The 17,771-nt window shown below is 53.5% G+C and overlaps 2 protein-coding genes across 2 annotated transcripts in view; one reads left to right on the top strand and one right to left on the bottom strand.

Annotated features, from left to right (window-relative positions):
- Positions 1-696: 696 nt before the first annotated feature.
- Positions 697-9,823, bottom strand: LOC106853437 (multidrug and toxin extrusion protein 2). Its single transcript, XM_088176906.1, has 17 exons — positions 9,706-9,823; positions 7,719-7,820; positions 7,217-7,285; positions 6,730-6,878; positions 6,543-6,585; positions 5,875-5,919; positions 5,406-5,503; positions 5,090-5,187; positions 4,670-4,783; positions 4,411-4,478; positions 4,025-4,133; positions 3,566-3,641; positions 3,212-3,281; positions 2,532-2,664; positions 2,156-2,250; positions 1,845-1,926; positions 697-1,538 (listed from the first exon to the last, which is right to left on the bottom strand). Exons 1-17 carry the CDS (start codon positions 9,799-9,801, stop codon positions 1,300-1,302), a joined length of 1,686 nt encoding a protein of 561 aa, XP_088033032.1. The 5' UTR covers positions 9,802-9,823; the 3' UTR covers positions 697-1,299.
- Positions 9,824-14,877: 5,054 nt separating this feature from the next.
- NXN (nucleoredoxin) overlaps positions 14,878-17,771 on the top strand; it is a 46,706-nt gene continuing 43,812 nt past the window's right edge. Inside the window, exon 1 of the mRNA XM_014876551.2 lies at positions 14,878-15,219. Within this exon, the coding sequence (XP_014732037.1) occupies positions 14,902-15,219 (318 nt within the window). The 5' untranslated portion in view covers positions 14,878-14,901. The remainder of the gene's footprint in view (positions 15,220-17,771) is intronic.

Genomic DNA, 17,771 nt, shown 5'->3' with positions numbered 1-17,771 from the left:
GTCCCCGGCACAGCCCCGCCGTGTCGGGTTTCACTGGCACCGCTCCCCCCGGGCCGAGTGCAGTGTCCTTGGCCCAGCAGGGAGGGGGAGATGCTGCCCAATGCCCAGCCCACCTGCACGGAGTGGGCGGTGGGCTGGGATAACTCATGGGACAGAGCGAGACACCTTCCTGCTCCCCCCTGACTCCATCCCAAACCTACTGGGATTCTGAGCAGGGCAGAGTCTGCCACATCCTCCCGCTGGTGGTGGGCATGGTGGCAGCTTCAGGTTTGTTCGTGTCACTTTTTTTCGTTCACAGGCCACCAGCACCAGGAGAGCTGTGGGGTGGCAGGGAGGTGCCACATATCCGTATGAGGTATTGACTGCCCAGGGCCCAGCAGCTGACATGTCACAGTCACTGAGCTGCAGCTAAGAGCCCGGGACAGGCCCCCAGGGACTCAGTGCTGGGATGTTTGCATTATGACATCGGGCAGTTCTTTGATGGCTCCGTAGCAACACAACCTCCCTCTTCCACGGTGCTCAACAAACATGACAACAACAAATCCTACTTTTGTACCTAAGGGGAAGAGTGGTAACACCGTGTCTGGAGCCAGCCTCAAGCCTTAGGGCCAGGACCAGACCCACAATCTTTCCTCTTAACAGCACAGTCCTGCCAATGACCAGGGTCATGCTCACAGCATATTAAACAGCCTAACATTTACTCAGAAAACTTTATTGTATCAAAATCCCACCTTACAAAAGTGCAAAGAAAAGTTGCTTTAGGCCCTGTGCCTGCAGAGGGAGAGCAGGGTCAGGGCCAGCAGCCAGCACCCAACAGCAGAGTCAGACATCTTCCAGCAAAATCTATTTTGTTCTGTGCTGCCACAACGGCTGCAAGTGGGATTTGCCACCCCAAGATGCTGGTACAGGCTGGTGTGTGAGGAAACGTGCTGTGGGCAGCAGGAGCCTCTGCCATGAGCAAATGACACGGTCCAGTGTCCCCAGAGAGAAGGACAGCAGCACCAGGACCCTGTCTTCTTCTCAGGTCAGCCCCAGGATGCACTCCCACCTCTCACAGGTGACATCCCAATGCAGTGCAGGAGAGGAACCAGCTCTCAAGCACTTTTTTTTTTCCCCAGGTGCCACATCCTCACCCCCTTGAAGAACTCTGCGTGTGGGATAAAACATTTTGAGTTAACCAGAAACTGTGCAAAGAGACTTTTTGTAAGGCACTGCAGGGGAATTCCTTGTCCACACCATCCTCTGGGACATTGCCACGTGCCCTCCTGCTCCATGCACAGCTCCTCAGTGTCCCCGGTTTTAGCCATTGCCAGTCAGGAGCCGGACCAGGATTCCCACCAGCAGGACAGCGATGGCAGCAGCAGCAGCCAGCACACGGTGGAAGATCACAGCCCTCCATGCCACAGGGGGAAGAACAGGGACAACAACAACGGGCTCCTCCTGTGTGCTGAGCTCGTGGTCAGGCTGCCTCTCCCCCATCACGATGCTCTCGGGCAGGACCGCGGTGTCCCCGGTGTCTGTGTCAAGGGAGGTGTAACCTGTGGGACAGAGAGAGCTGCAGGGAGGCTGAGCTGCCCAGACAGCGGCTTCCACATTGCACAAGCACGTGTGATAGCCCTCAGGGCCCTTTCCCAATGTCTGGGGACACTGGCACACAGCTGCAAGCTGTACCCTGTTACGAAGTGCAGGAGAAGTGCCACTGGCCCAGGGCCAGCACCAGGCACTGTGCTCTTTAGAGCAATTTGAGCCTCCAGGACAGATATGGTTGCCATAATTGGGAAGGAAAGGAAGGGGTTGGGTGGAGAATTCGGGCTCCCTGCCTGGTGTCAGGCCCAGCTACGTACCCACAGCAGATGTTTTGTTAGCAGCTGTGCCATTGGAGTTCACATCTTCCACTTGTTCTTTCATTCCAGCTCGGACTTGAGCCTAAAAACACAGGGAAGAGTTGCTCTTCTCAGGGCAAGGGTGTCCTGCCCAGCCCAAAAAACCCTCCACTCTCCCAAGACAAGCATTCTCAGTACCAAACTGCTCCTCTGCTACAGGAGGACAGACCTTAGCTCACTTCTGCCACCTCCTAGAGGGCTGTAGCGTTGTACTGAAACAGGAGTTAACTCAGCACCTTTCAAGAATTATCAGAGAAAAGCACAATTCTCACCTCCTCTGCAGCTTTCTTCCAATCCATTCGGATGACAAAAGCCAAGAAGGAAAGGGCTTGCACGGAGATGCAAATGATCATCCCAACCCACAGACCTGCAGCAGTGGGAAGTTATTTCAGCGAGGGCTTGAGGAAAACTTGCCTTTGCCAGTCATTCCAGAATGCCCAAGGACTTCAGCCCAAGAACTTTCAAAGAAACACCTCCCAGGGAAGATGAGAGTAAGCCTGGCTTTACTGAGACACACTCAGTGCCTGCCCCAAACACAGCAGCGTGCAATCCAGCCCCAGTGATCCGAAGGAAGATCCAGGCACGAGTTCCAGGGCTGAGCCTTTGCTCAACACATCTCACAGCATTCCAGCTGGAGGGCACACTTACCTAACACCCCCATCCTGGCTGCAAACATCAGGGAGATGCCGATGGGGAAGCCGATGGTGTAATATCCGATGGCGTTGGCGATGGCGCCCAGCTTCTGCTTGCCCGTGCCCCGCAGCACCCCGCCACACGTGCTCTGAGGAGAGCAGGCACAGGGGTCATTGCCAGGCCACTCCGGGCATGGCACAGCCCTGGGGACAGGGAAACCCACAGCACTGTCCCACCGAGCCAAGAGGGAGCAAAGCCATGTTCTGGTGTGGGGCTTGTCCCACTCCAGCTGCCAACACAGACACCGAGCAGATGCCAAAGAGCTTCCCCAGGTGTCTCCCCCAGGACACGACAGGAGGAAACAGGCCCAAATTTCTGTCTATTGAGTATCCCGGTGTGCTGGGAGAACCTGGTATCTCTGAAGACACAGCTGCTCACTTGTGTTGCTTTGCTCCAGTAAAAAGCTGGAGCCTTGGCCAGGGGAAAAGAGGAGGAAGAACTGGGGTGTCTGCAGCAATGCCAAGGAGCAGGCACAAGCACAAGGGACACCGAGCTGTCACAGGTAACACAAGCAGCTACTTTGACAGTTTCTCAGTTTGCTTCTGTGGATCATTTTAACAGGTCCAGAGTGGGCTTCAGGCAGCTTTGCACCCCCAGCTGCAGAGAAGAATCACTCCACGTGCCAGAATACTCACAGCTGTTGCATCCAGCAAGTGGAACGGACCGAAGATGAGCATCACTTTGGACACCAAGCTGACAATCTCCCTGTTGGGAAGACGGATGGATGATCAGGAGAAGCAGCGCCACCTGGTCCCTGCTTCTCACATATCTTCCTCAATCAACCACAAAGGCTGATCCCAGTTCCCTGATCCCAGCCTGTCCCAGTGTGAGAAGCAGCTGTGCTGCCCAGAGATGCTGGGAAAGGGGGAGGAACCTTTGAGGAACGTTTGCCAGATAGGCGTTTATGAACTCATTTGTCTGAAGTTTCTGGGGTATAAATAAAAGCCTCCAAGAAGGCAGTAATACTTAAAAGAAAGCTGTTAACCCACGTGTCGTTGGTGAAGATGTATCCCACCACGTTCCTTAGGCTCCCCAGCAATGCTGCAACCACCACAGCGAAAACTCCTGAAAGAAAAAGGAATAGTCAAATTTCTTCCAGGGCAGCACATCCTGTTCCTGACTCAGCCCCAGACCTCAGGGGCCCCATGTGGTGGGGACTGGACTTTGCTGACCTCAAATGATACTGCAGCAGAGGACAAGTCTGTTTGCCTCTGACTCTCCCCAGATACTCCCTCTACCCTCTGGAATGTGAAGACAGAACACTAAGCTGCATTTTTAATTATCAAAGCCTTTGCACCAGGTTCATAACAGAAAAGATGAGTCAGGACCTTGCCTTGCCCAAAGGGTCCAAACAAGTGGGACTGGGTTCCTGTGGGAGCCCTGGGGGAGGGAAGCTGAAGCATTTGCTGATAATTGCCCTTTATTCTGCTCTGCAGGACTGCACTGACCTGTGCACAGCAGTGCAGTGATACAGGAGGTCTTGGCTTGCTCCACATTCCCTGCTCCCAAGGCATTCCCCACTCTGACACTCGCAGCCACGCTGATGCCCAGAGGCACCTGAGAAGCAGGAGACAAGAGGAGGTGAGTGACAGCAGAGCCTGCAGTGACAGCAGAGCCTGCAGTGATTTTCTTCTTCCCCAGTGGGGAATTTGGGAGAAATTGGCATTGCTGCAGTGAAGGGATTTTCCATCTGCAGCATACCCTGGATGTGCAGACTTGAGAGGCATCACCTGCCTGGTACCATCCCCTGCTTCCCACCTCAGCACTGATCCCCAGGGCCACTGTTTTGGGGTTCCTCCCAGGCAGTTTGGGCTTTCACACCCCCAGCCCTTACCATGTATGCGACACAGGCGAGCTCATAGATGACAGATTGTGCACCCAGCTCCACCACACTGATCAGCCCTGGAAAAGATTTGCCACCTCCTTCACTGGCTGAAAAGGAGGCACCTATCCCCGTGGAATAGATGGGAACACCTGCAGTGTGCTGCAGAGCCAGCCCTGTAGTTGAGGAGGCTGCTGCTGGCAGGGGGCTCTGGGGACACATTCAAGCAGCAGCCACCAGGAACCAGAGGGAAAAGAGGATTTGGACTCACCAGCCAAGAAGCTCCCAATCTCAAAGGTCCACCACTCAATGCACAGCATGACCATGCCAGGCACTGCCAGCCAGATGAAGGAGCCCCAGTCCACGAGGCACTCCCTGCTCCAGCCTGACAGGAGGAGGTGAAGCAGAATGAACATTTGTTATCCAACTGCTCCCCTAAAGGGGAGCCACATCCTCTCTTCGAGGACAGCCACCCCTGCAGCTCACAGGACATCAGCCCAGGATTGCTGCTGTGCCATGCTGCATTCCTGAGACAGAATATTCAGCAAGAATGTGTTTGGAGGTACAGTAAAGGCCTTGAGGACATGGCTACAGCATCTTCCCACTGTGAGAGGATGACAATCCCTTTGTCACAATGCCAAATTCCCAGTGCCAGACACTGGTATTCTGCAGGATTAGGATAGAACAGTACCTCCCCAGGTCTTCACATGGATCTTCCTCCACCACATGTAAAGGACAAGGAGGATGACCTGGGTGTACTGAGAAACCATGTTAGCCCAGGCAGAGCCCCTGGAGAGAGAGACAGGCAAGTTACAAGTGACGTCCTTGCTCACCTACTCAGCCACAGCAGGATGGACCTGCAACATTGCTACAGATATGGGACAGACCCCTCCAGCCCCAGCTTTGCAGGCTGGGGGCTGGAGGGAGGGGGTGCAGAACTGGGCACACAGGGAAGCTCCTCTCCCTGCACCCAGGGAGAGCCTGTCCCCAGGCTTGCTCACACTTACACCATGCCCAGCTTCAGAGCATAGAGGAGGAAGGCGTTCATGGCAGCATTGAGGATGTTGGCTGCAATCCCTGTCACCACCTGAGGCATAATGATCTCCTGGAAACCAAGGAGGAACTTTGGAATTTGCTTCCCCAATATGCAGCCCAAGCCCCATCCAGTGAACACAGGGGAGACCTCCAGCAATGCCCAAGGAGAAAGTCAAGAAGGCAGCTCAGGTTCCAGGTGAGGCTGGGCTGTGTGGGACATGCAGGAGGTGATAAGCAGAGCTCAGGAGCTGGTGCAACCCATAAAACACAGAGTTGGGAAGTAGGAAATGGAGCCAGCTAAGAGTGGTTCTCGTGAGCTCAGCCAGGGCTGGCTCATCACACATTCCTCACCCCAGTTCTCCCCAGAACAGGGTGAACTTAGACCCATGTTCCTGGGAATACCTTTATTCCATGGCCAGAACATGGCTGATTGTACAATACCTGACTCAGTAAATATCTTGTCAGCAGCTGGAACAGAAACGCCGCCTGCAAAAGTCAGGATTCAGTTCATCACCACACTGTGGTTCAACAGCCAAGTGACCACTGAACACTGACAGTTCAAACCCCCTCCACCTTCTTCCAAAACCCCTGTGCTCCAGCTGAAGCACTGCCAGCACCCAAAACCAAGAGTGGCAGAAAGCACATCCCATTCCCATTGGAAAGACAGATCAGTCTCCAAATGGGAAATCTCCAATGCCTTCTCGTCAGCATGAGAAAGTCTGGAAAACTTGGGAGAAAGGATAAACCTACAGACCCTTACCCCACAGGGGTACTGCTCCCTGCCTCAGAGGAGGCAGAGCCCAGCAGCTGTGAGTGTGGGAACAGCTCCAGCCTTTATCTCAGGGCTGAGAGTGAGCCAGGAGGCAGTGGTTCCAATGTCCATCACAAGTTATGGGGCCACAGCAGAAGCCTTTGCACAGGAAGATGAGAGAGCCCCTGTTTGCTGGTCCAGCAGCTGCTGGCCTGTGCACATCTGGTAAGGCACAAGGTCAAGGGGCACATTGTAAAACCCTAAACCTGCTCTGTGAGCCACACTGCAAAGGCCCTCCCTCCTTTCCCTGGTGTTATTAAGGGATACAGAGCTTCTAACAGCTTTAGCAGAGACTTACAGGAAGTGCTGGAATAAAGATCATCACGTAGAGCTGAGTTAACCTGGAAAGAGAGTTGTTTCCTCAGTTAATGATACAGCAAAGCAAGAGCCAAGGCAAACAGCACTGCACTCAAACTCCAGAGAGCCTGGATTTCAACACTCCATGGCAAATGCCTGATCCAGAAGGGCTGGATCTCATCCCTGACCTGGAGACCTCGGGGTCCTGTTGGATGAGCAGAAGGATCCTCTCGGTGTTGATGAAGAGGGCCCAGCAAGGGAAGCAGAACAGCAGCAGGATGAGGATGCCTCGCTGCAGGATGGTGCCCACCTGCTTCAGGTTCTTGCTGCCATATGTCTGGGTCAGGAGAGAGGATCAAGGTGGGCATCACAGGGAGCCAAAGGGGCTGGGCAAACACTCAGTGCAACAACAGGACAGTTAAATGCCTTTCTCATGCCCTGCAGATGCAAATACCAGGCTGGCTGGGTGTAATTTGCAGATTGCAAATCCTTTGGCACCCAGGCATGACCCAGGGCTCCCTGGGTAGGCAGCAGGCTCCAGCCAGAGTGTTTGCAACCCTGTTCTGTCTGGCAGTTGCCACAGCCCTGTCCTTTGTGCCCAGATCACACTGCACAGGAGGGGACACACCACCAGCAAACATCCCCAGGCAAAGGAAAGGAGGAGCTGCTACTGACCTGGGTCATCAGAGTGTCACATGCTGAGGCTAAGCCAGAACCGATGGAGATCCCTGTCACGTTGATAACCTGGAGGAGAGACAGGGGAACCTGGCCCACAGCACTGTCTCCCTCCCAGCTGGGTGGGGAGACAGTTCTGCTACAAGTTTTTGGGAAATTTTCCAGTCCTTCTCTATTTCTCAGAATAACATGGTCTCTTAACTAAATAGTGGGGAAAAGGATCTTCTAGTAAGAAGATCTGAAGCACCACAACACAGTGCTGCTCCTGGCTACATGCCCAGGTCTGGTGGGTTCAGGGAACTGGCCAGAGACTCTCAGGTGCTGGCCTTGCACTGGCACAGGCACTGACTGCTCAGCTCCCCTCTCCTGCCTGTGCTCAGGGAAAAAAACAAAGAACAGGGCCCTCACATGTACATTCCTACAGGTCTGGTTTTTTTAGTTCTTCTTTTTTTGTTGACACATAATATGTTTTAAATCCAAGGAGAATTGGAGCAATACGTACAGACACAGCCAGGGTCACAGCATCCAGCTCAGCTTTCCCCAGGTGGCCACAGAAGATGGAGCTGACCACGCTGATCAGGAACCCCAGCAGCTGGGCAAAGAACTAGGACGAGAGGAGAAGGAGATGGTGAGATGTGGACCTGTTGGGGCTTGTGGAACACCATCCCTCCCCCAGGAGATGGACTATGAACACTCAGGTTTCCTCATGTTTCTGTCCATGCCTCGAGGCCAGGGCTCTGCTGAGGTCCTGGGAACCCGTCCTTGCTTGCCAACACTGCTGGGCAGGGGAGGCAGCTCCAGGACTCAAGCAGGCTCTCAGTAGCTTTGTCGTTTCAAGCCAACATCTACGTGCCCTGTAATATTTTGGTGTTACACAGCCAATCTGCCAGATGACCCCATTTAAGAGAGGCTTCACTAGAAATCCTCTTTCCCAGGATGAAGGCTGCATAAAGAAGGGAAATTAAAACATCCCAGTGCTTTTCCACATTTGCGTGCGTCCGTGGAAAACTATCCTCCAAAACCACAACATCCTCTCCTCCTGGAGAGACACCAAGGCCAGCCTGCATGTTCCTTGCCAGCAGTGTGTAACAATGCTGCAGCAGAGATTGCACTCCAGACCTCATTTTCCCTTGGCAAGAGGATGTCCCCCTTACAGGCATCCAGGGCACAGAGTCATGGCACAGCTCAAAACAGATGGCAGGAGTTAGGGACATTCATACCCACCGAGGGGTGGGCACAGCTGGAAGCCATGGCCAGGAGCTGTTCATGCTCCTTCCCACACAGCAGCTGGCAAGACAAGAGCCCAGAGCTGCTGGAAAACCAGCTCTGGGGGGTCAGAGGAAGAGCAGAACAATCCCTTCTCCTCTGCAGACCTCCCACTGCTGCCTGCAGATGCAGTCCTGCCACCATGCCCAGGCATGTTCGACCTACTGCTGTGAGTAATCCCCACAGGAGGGGTCTGTACCTCCAGCATCATCCCAGCACGGCATTTATCATGAAATGATCATTAAACAGCAGCTGGAGGTTTGGGTTTAAGGTGTCTGTGCACGTGGAGGAGCAGGCTGTGCTGCAGGCAGGATGGCTGGGGGACTGGGAGGACTTGGTGTGTTCAGTTACAGAAACAAACTAGTCTAGACTTCCTCAGCTGACTGAACACAGCAGGTCAGGGGTTTGATGTCAGGAAGGGTGCCTCTGAGAAGTTTCAGTTTGTACTTATTTACCAGATATAGCAGAAGACTAAAAGCACAGAATTTCACACGTGAGTGATTAAGATAAGGGCTATGATGCACGGTTCCTCTTGGTTTCTCATGGTTCCTTTTCATCTGTGGAAGCCTCTCCAAAATGTGCTCAGCACTGTCTGTGCCAGCTACCTAAGGGTCCATTTCCCTCCAGAGGGTCCAGATAAATGGCAAACGGCAGCTCCAGTCCAGGGAGGATTTCAGGACAGCGAGCCAAAGGACACCCACCGGAAGGGTCAGCCATGGACCTGGCGCTAAGCAGAGTGACTCACTGTCACCTAAGGGGTGAGTGACAGTGGCAGTGGCATGGCTTAGGCGTGGTTTCACAGAGCAGTTTAACAGCTTAGTCCCCCTCCCCGAGCCCACCACTGCTCTTCCACAGCCATGCTTCAGGGACCACGCTGGGCAGCAGCAAGAGCGCCTGGGGCAAAGAATAAGGATCCGGGAGCCAACCCAGGCATGGAGAGTGGCGGAGGGACCGCGCTGCGGCCCCGGAGAGGGCGGGAGGCACATCCACGGTCACAGAGCCCTGCCCGGGGGCTGGAGACAGCCGAAACCCCGCAGCACGGGACCAGCAGGACCCGAAGTCTCCCTCCTGGGCATCCCGCAGCGCCCGGGGATGCTGCGGACAGCCGAGCCCCGCCGCCATCCCCGTCCCGGGGACGCGCTCCCGCACCTCCGGCGGGAGGACACCGTGTCCCCCGAGGGTCCCCCGTGTCCCTCCCCGTCTCACCCCGCCCAGGGTCTCACCACGGGCCCCGCCAGCCGGGCCAGCTCGAAGCACTCGTGCCGTGCCCCCGCGGGCAGGAGGCGCCGGGCGCTCCGCAGGCACCGCGCTGCCGCCATCGCCGCCGGTACCGCCCGCGCCACCCCCCGCCCGCCTTATGGGCACGGCACGGTCGCCTCCGCCCCCGGGGCCACTTGGGCTGTGGGCGGGGCGGAGCGGCTCGGTATAGCTCGGTATGGCTCGGCACGGGCAGCTCCGTGCGCCGGGTCAGGGCTGGGACCCTCCGCCGGACGGGAGCGGGACTCCAGAGTCGGCAGCTGGGGATTCTCCGCACACACGCGTTGGCCAGAGCCAGAGCCCGTCGCGGGGTTTTTGGGGGGTTGGGGATCCCCTGTTGATGTTGGTGGTTTGGGGATCTGCTGGGCAAAGAACAGGGAACCCCCCTGTTTGTTCACTGGCATCTGGAGCTCTCCTGCTCATCCGCTCTGAGCAGGAGATCCCCCGATGAGACACGTGTTGATCGAGGTCACCAGAGGTCCAGAGACTCCCATGTGGTCGTTATGGACTGGGGAACTCTTTGTGGGACGATGGTTTAGGAGTCCCTAGGTGCTGTCTGTGACGTGGGTTCCCTAACACAGGGGCTAAGGCAGGAACAGGACATTGAGCAAAGGAATGTCCCCTCTGCCATCAGCATCATGGAAACAGTGGAGGGCAGCCGGCTCTGGGCAGCCTTCCCTTCTCCATCCACTCACCAGCACCTCATGAGCAGGGATTGTCCCTGATCCAGGGATTGCCACCCAGCAGGCCGGTGCCCAGTGGTGCAGCTGGCAGGATGAGTTTGGAATGGCTGTGTTTGCCCAGCACCAGGCAAGAAGGAGATTTGGTTTGGGTCAGAGGCTGGGTGAAATTTTACCTAAGTGCAGGTACTTGTAACCAAGCAGCTGTAACCAAACCTATTGCTAACGCATGGAAAATTACAGTGGAAAGTGGGTCTCGGTTTTCCAGCTGTTTAAATGCTGCCCTGGTGCCTTATAGCTAAGTCACCAGCCCGAAATGTAATGTCTCAGTTAATGTTTCGGTTATCCCCTTGTCCCTTCAAATATGATGTGACATCATGGAAATTTATATAGTAGTAGTGGTGAATCGTGATCTTTCCCTGCTGCTCTCTGTGGCCTGTGGGTGTACGATAGTGCTGCAGGGACAGCTCTGAAGAAACAGAAATGTTTTTGGGAAAAGGTGATAAATGGCTGGTGGTGTGACTGTCACCAGCCTGGCTGTGAGATGGCTGGAGGGTTCCTGCCGAGCCCTTATCTCCCTTGGAGGCAGAGGGGAAATGATAAGGCTCAGATGGTGCTATTCATGGTCCTAAACCAGCAGTGCAAGTGTGAGTCCTTTTGAAGTTTACTGGTGACCCTGCTGAGATCAATACCCTGGCCTGGTGAAGAGCAGGGAGAGAATCGGGCAGAAACCTGGGGGAAAGGACTTTGAAAATAAAAAGGCCCATCTTTAGAAGCTTGGGGAGAAGATTTCCCTCCCAGTCCCAGGAGCCAGGTCCTGGAGTAGCCCCCAGAGAGCCAAATACACACAGAAGGGTTGTGATTGAAATCCCTTTCCTTGTGTTTTGCCGGTGTTGTTTGAAATTAACTCTGGTCGTTTTCAGAAGCGCTGTTTTGTGTTTCCGTGGTTACACGTGGATCTCAGTCCTGCTGGGAAATGGTGGAATGGGCATCCCAGGAGCTGGCTGGATGAGCAGGGGTGCCCTGAGGCCTCCCCCATCACTGGCACAACAGACCTGGCACTGCCTCTGCCTCTGTGACAGGGACAAGGACCTTGCCAGCTGCCCCGTGGGATTCAGCAGGACTCATCTTCTGGAGCCACAGACGATGAGGAGGGTCATTGCCCTCAGCAATCCAGATATTAACAGGATTGCAACACCAGTTGGAGGAATTTGAAGGGTCAAATTCCGTGTGGTGGTTTTAGACCTTCAGTGAATCCTTAGCAGCATTTTGGGAGGTTGATACCTTAACACAGGCCTGTTTAAAGGAGTTAATGTGTGACCAGCCACAGTCTAGCTGGAGCAGGCAGATGGCCTGCCCTGCTGGAGCTGGTTTCGGCAGCTGGGACACTGTGTGGTTCCCAGCAATGCTGATGTGGAAAAAAAGAAGGAAAGGAAAAAATGGGGAGGAGAAGGATTGCAGTTGACTTGCATCATGTGCAGAGCAGAATTAGCCCTTGTTTTCCCTGCAGATTCCCAGCAGGATGGCTACCCCGGGCTTTATCTAGATATGGATGGCCATAATCTGAAACACAGCCAACGTCTTGCTGCTAAAATACATCCCACAAATGTACTCGTGATTAAGAGCTGCCCAAAAAGGAGAATGTCAGGACACAATGGATTCATGTTAAACACTGAAGTGTTTGAAGTGTGTCCCTTTCCTTTAAGAGACCTTGCTGCTGGTTGATGTCCACATACTGTGGAAAATCCACTGCCCTCAGTGCAACGTGGAGTTCAGATTGCAGCTGAATTAAAAACTGAGGAGCCTTTTGCAATCAAATTAGTTTTTCTGTAAGTGTCATAGATAGGATAAGATCAGAGCCATCAGGGGACACCTCAGGGTAACTCTGCTGTTGAAGTGCCACATCAAGATGTTTTTTGAACACTTCCAGGGAATGATAACTCCACCACTACCCCGGGCAGCCTCTTCCAGGGCTTCACCCTTTTGGTGAAGAATCTTTCCCAAATATCCAACCTATTGCAGCTCGAGGCTTCTGGGAGGACAGACTGACCCACACCTGGCTAGAATCTCCCTCCAGGGAGTTGTGGAGCTCCACAAGGTCCCTTTGAGCCTCCTTTTTTTTTTTTTCCCGGCTGAGCTCTCCCGGCTCTCTCCCGGGTGGCGGTGGCGGTCCCCGCTTGCCGTGCTCGGTGTTCCCGGCAGATGGCACCGGAGCCCCGCGGCTCCGAGATCCCTCCAGGTGCTCCCGCAGCACCGGGAGGGAACCGGGGGGGACACACGGATCCCCTTTTCCAGCCCTTCTCGTCTCCGTTCCTCGGGCTCGGCGCTTTTATCCCTGCCTCATTTTCGTCAGTGTTTGTGTTTTTCAGTAAATGAGCACCGGGTGTCTGTTACAGGGAAATCCCAAAGTGTGCCAATCATTTAGCAAATATACGCCAAGTATTTTTGGAAAAAAATACTTGCTGAATACTTCCCTGAAAAATATAGTATGTACTAGTCAACCCGGGTGTAATATAAATAAAATCCCAACACCTATAAAAAATAAACAGGAGTTAGAAAAATGCAGAGAGGCACTGGCTTTATATGGACAAGAAACTACTCATTAAAAACCCTGAGATGCTGTCCTGACTCTTTAATTCCAGTGTCTCGAGGTGGTTCTCAAATGGGCATCCTGAATCTGTGATTCTGCTGCAGAACCAGCACCTGGACAAACCCTCACCCACCACATTTTAAGCACTCTCAAGGTGTAACTTCGGTTCAGTCACACCTAACCTTGTGAATTTTTTTCATTAGGAACAGTTGTATCCTCATTTTATTTTATTGTTCCTGAAGAGAGAAATGTTTTTGACTTGTTCTGTATTTCAGAGCATCTTCCTCCTGCTTTGTTCACTAAAAGCAGGGCCAGACGTATTAACTGCAGCCATAAATATTATTTTTACAGCAGAATATTTATCTTGCTGCATGGGTTGGTTGAGTTCAGGGTTGCAGACTCAAAAAACAGCTTCCCTGCCCTGAAGAACTCAGTTAATTACGGCAGATAAGGCAGGACAAATAAAAAACAAGACAAAACTTCTCCCGCTTTGAACCACCTCTAGGGAGCAGGTCTTGGCAAGAGAAAAGAGACATTGTAAAGCTGTAATAATAATAATAATGATAATTAATTGTATTTATAAAGCATCCCCTAATGGCTCTGGATGCTGCATAACAATTTTAAATAAAATTGAAAGCAACAACAGTAATGAGAAGCCAAATAAGGAAGGGTTGTAAAAAAAAAAAAAAAAAAAAAAGGTGTTTATTGCAGTAGATAGTAAGATTTCCATGTACTGTTTTGGGGCTCTTCTGCAGCATGGACACAGGGACATCAGTCGGGAGCAGCTGAGGATCCTGCAGTGAATTCTGCAGGCTTGCAGATTGCAGACTTTGATTACAAAGAGCAAATACATTTTACAGCCTGGTTTGCATGTCACTGTCTTCTGCTTTATTTCCTTTCTGTATCCCAGCCAGCCAGACGATGTAACTCAATGCAGCCCAATTTACGCTTATGCTTCTGCATCGGCTTTGAGGTTTTTCTGCCTGCGTTTGATAGAGGTAAATAGATATTTATGTTCCATTTTGGAAGCAAAGAAGGGAACAAATCTGTGGGCTTTGGGGAGGATGGATCTATTCTCATGGGGCCAGCGGGAAGTCACAGAATGGTTTGGAAGGGACCTTTTGGAAGGAGTCCTGGGAGGAGTGGGGATGTTTAGCCTGGAGAAAAGGAGGCTCAGGGGTGACCTTATAATTCTGCACAACTCCCTGGAAGGAGGTTGTAGCCGGGGAGGGTCAGCATCTTCTCCCAGGGAACAGCCACAGGACAAAAGGACAGTCTTAAACTGTACCAGGGCAGGTTTAGTCTGGACATTAGGAAGTTCTTCACAGAAAAAGTGATTAGAAAGGATTGCCCAGGGAGGTGGTGGAGTCACCATCACTGGAGGTGTTTTATGGAAAGGCTGGATGTGGCACTCAGCACCATGATCTGTTTAACAAGGCGGTGTTCTGTCATAGCTTGGACTCAGGACCTCAAAGGTCTTTTCTCCTCCTAGCTGGTTCTGTGTGACCCTGTGTGTGTGATCACAGGCCTCCCACGGGCTGGCAGACCTTTCCCCGGAGCAGGTTGCTCAGAGCCACATCCACGGCCTTGGACACTCCAAGGACGGGACACTCACATCTTCTCCGAGCAAGTTGCGCCAGCGCTTCACCCTCTGAGGGAACAATTTCTCCCCAGCACCGCATCCAGCCGTGCTCTGCGGCTCTCTGTCCCCGTCCCCGCCGTCTCCGCTCTGCGCTCCGTGCCCGGGCTCCGCTCTGAGGGGGTGGGGGGGGCCGGGCCGGGGCGGCGCTGCCCGAGGCGGGGGCGGGCGCGGCGCGGCAGCGCCCCCTGGCGGGGCGGGGCGGGGCCGGCGGGCGCGGAGCGGAGCGGGCGCGCAGCGGGAGCGGAGCGGGATGGCGGGCGCGCTCACCGACGTGCTGGGAGAGGTGCTGGTGGCCGCCGACGGCGAGGAGGTGGCCGTGTCGGCGCTGGCCGCCCGCGGGGTCTCGCTGGTGGGGCTCTACTTCGGCTGCAGCCTCGGCGGCCCCTGCGCGCAGCTCGGCGCCAGCCTGGCCGCCTTCTACGGGCGCTTCAGGGGGGAGGCGGCGGCGGCCGGCGGGCAGCGCCTCGAGATCGTCTTCGTGTCGGCGGAGCAGGAGCAGCAGCAGTGGCAGGAGGCGGTGCGGGCCATGCCCTGGCTGGCGCTGCCCTTCGCCGATAAGCACCGCAAGGTGAGACCCGCGGCCGGGCGGGGGGCGGCGGGGTGCGCCCCGGGCTTTGTCTGGGGGCCGCGGGGCTCGGCCGGGGCCGGGCGGCTTCCAGAAAGTTCCCGGGGGAGCCGGGGAGGTGGCGGCTGCTGTCCCGCGGGGCGACGCCGTCTCGCCCGGTTCCTGCGGGGCCGGGGAGCCCTGGGCTGGGCAGCGTGGTCGGTGCGGGCGGCCGGAGGCTCTGGATGGCCCCGCAGGGCAGCGGGGCTGCAGGTGAGGTGTGAGGGCAGCAGCTCCTCCGAGCCCCGACACGGGCACGGCGGCACTCGGAGAACCCGAGGAAACCAGAGCGTGGCGTGGGCAGCGGACACGGTGGCCGTGGGCTCCTGCCCGTGGGTTTGGGCACAGAAAGGAGCCGTGGCCTCCGCCGGCCGTGGGAGGACACGCGGTGGTTGAGGAGCGAGCGAGCCCGGCTCGACTGGGAGCTGCTGGCGGAGCTGCCCGGCCAGTTTGTGGGATGGGGTTTGTTCCTCTCGTTTGGTGTGTTCGATACTCTACAAGTTACAGCCTCTCATCCGTAGAGTTTAATCTGAAAGATAATGGACAGAAAGCACGCTAAGACCCAGACGCGGCAGGCTGTGAGGAAAAGGAAGGCACAGGCTGAGCCTCCAATTCCCAACGAGCTTAAAAGAGAAAAAAAAAAATCCTCCTTACAAATCTAATCTCTGGAAGCAATTGAGTAAGAATTGAGAAGATGGTGCCCCACAGTGCCATTTCTAAACATCTTTCTGGCTCGCGGTTGAGGCAGTGGAAGCAGCGGGCAGGCTGTGGCTCGGCTTTGGCTGGGATTGGGATAACGCTGGTACCTGCAGGGTCGGGGGTGGTTGAGCCCCCTCAGGCATCCCCTGTGTGTTGGGATGAGAGGAATGACATCTTCCAGGATGGGTCTCTGAGCCCTGCTCTATTCCTTAGGTAAAGGAATTGTTTAAGGAAAAGTTGGCTGTTTGGCAGCACCGTGTGATATCCCTGCTGCTGAGAAATGTGGCTTTGAAACACGGATTTGCCTTTTTTTTTTTTTCCTTGTTTGCTGCCATTTTTTGTCACTAAGCCCTCAGTTTTGCAAAAACTCTCATGTATTTTATGCTGTGCACCTGGATGATAATGCTGCACAAAGCCCTCAGTTTGCCCCTTTGAAGTCCAGACATTTCTAACTGGGAGCTCACTCAAGTGGTGGGTATCTGAGCAGTTTCATGAATCAGAGGAGCTGCAACAGAAGCTTCATCCTTCAGAGAAACTACAGTTTAACTCAGGTTTCTTTTAAACCAAACCCTCTTCCTACAGGGATGTGAAAACACTGTGGTTCCAATTACTAGCTGACCATTTCCCTACAGAACATTTCAGATTATTTAGATGGTGGGACTTCTGCTTGCCATATTTGCTTTAAAAATTCCACTGCAATGTAGTTAAATGGTTGGGAAATTGTAGAAGTGGAGGGTGGCATTAATTTTACATGCTGGCCAATGCTTCCATCTATTAGATTGCAAGAAAACATGAAATAAAAAGATTATGGGGTCTTAAACTCTTATTCCAAGAAGCCCTGAGTTAAATTCAGGATTATTTTTGTGTGGAGTGTAAAGTAATTGAAGCTCGTGCTGTATATTTTCAAAACTAAGCAGATGTGATGTGGCTTTGGAGGAAGCTTAATCTACGGATAACAGAGAACCTATTTGTAAGTTGTAAGGGCAATTATGTCAGGATATCAGATTTCTAAACAGGAGATTTATAACCTGTAGCTCAGGCAGTTAGAAGTTTCCTTGTATAATAGGCTGATTTTTTAAATAGTCGGGTTAATGACCTGGCTCCCCAGAAAAGCACAAACTTTCTATTTTTCAAAAACATGCCAGTGAGAGCTGGGGATGTCGAGCATATGTTCAGTACCTCACGGGCTTAATTTGTTATAAAACAAAAGCATTAGAGGAATGTAGGCAGTGCTTTTGAGTTATAGTTCCTTTGCACTAAGGGATACTCCTAAACCCCAGCGAATTATAGAGATTTATGGGAAGAAAGGGATATTTTAGATGCAGGGTAGAGACAGCAAGAGAGGTGGGAACACTGAGAGCTCTGTCCCTGGGCTCTCAGCTCCCCATCCTCGCAGGTTTTAGGGCTTGTCTGGGAGAAGCTCTGCCCAGTGGGGATGATGCCCACGCTCAAAGACCTCCAGAAGTCCTTTCTTGCCAACTCTTCCCATTGTGGGTTGGTCACTTTATCTACTGAAGCCATGAAAGCTTTGTGGAGAGATGATGGCTTCCTATCCTGTGTAAAAGCATCATTTTGATTGCTGAGTGTTGTTGAAAAATACGACTTTCAAAGTCCATCCATCATTACCCTTCTCTGGTGTACTCTGCATTTTCCTACATCTCTCCTTCTTCCAAACCTTGGGCACCAAACGTTGATAGATCTTAAAACCCAGACTCCTTTTCTGGGTTTGCAGTACGATTCCCACAGTCCTAAAAGTAAATTAGCATCTTACTCTGATGGTTATTGGGGAAAGTAGATGGAATTGTTAAAGCAAACAG

Source organism: Sturnus vulgaris, chromosome 21 (genome assembly GCF_052056855.1).
Source record: "Sturnus vulgaris isolate bStuVul1 chromosome 21, bStuVul1.hap1, whole genome shotgun sequence".
In the NCBI taxonomy this organism is placed as follows: Eukaryota; Metazoa; Chordata; class Aves; order Passeriformes; family Sturnidae; genus Sturnus; species Sturnus vulgaris.
The sequence above is the reverse complement of the archived record's forward strand: the minus strand, read 5'-3'. Positions and strand labels throughout refer to the sequence as shown.

What these genes read in the sequence shown, in the direction of transcription:
- LOC106853437 (XM_088176906.1), bottom strand. Translation starts at nt 9,801, where the DNA reads ATGGCGGCAGCGCGGTGCCTGCGGAGCGCCCGGCGCCTCCTGCCCGCG. An exon ending in TCGCCTGTGTCGCATACATG is followed by an intron (nt 4,134 to 4,410) that starts GTAAGGGCTGGG and finishes CCTGCTTCTCAG; the next exon opens with GTGCCTCTGGGCATCAGCGT. An exon ending in CACTGCACTGCTGTGCACAG is followed by an intron (nt 3,642 to 4,024) that starts GTCAGTGCAGTC and finishes TTTTTCTTTCAG; the next exon opens with GAGTTTTCGCTGTGGTGGTT.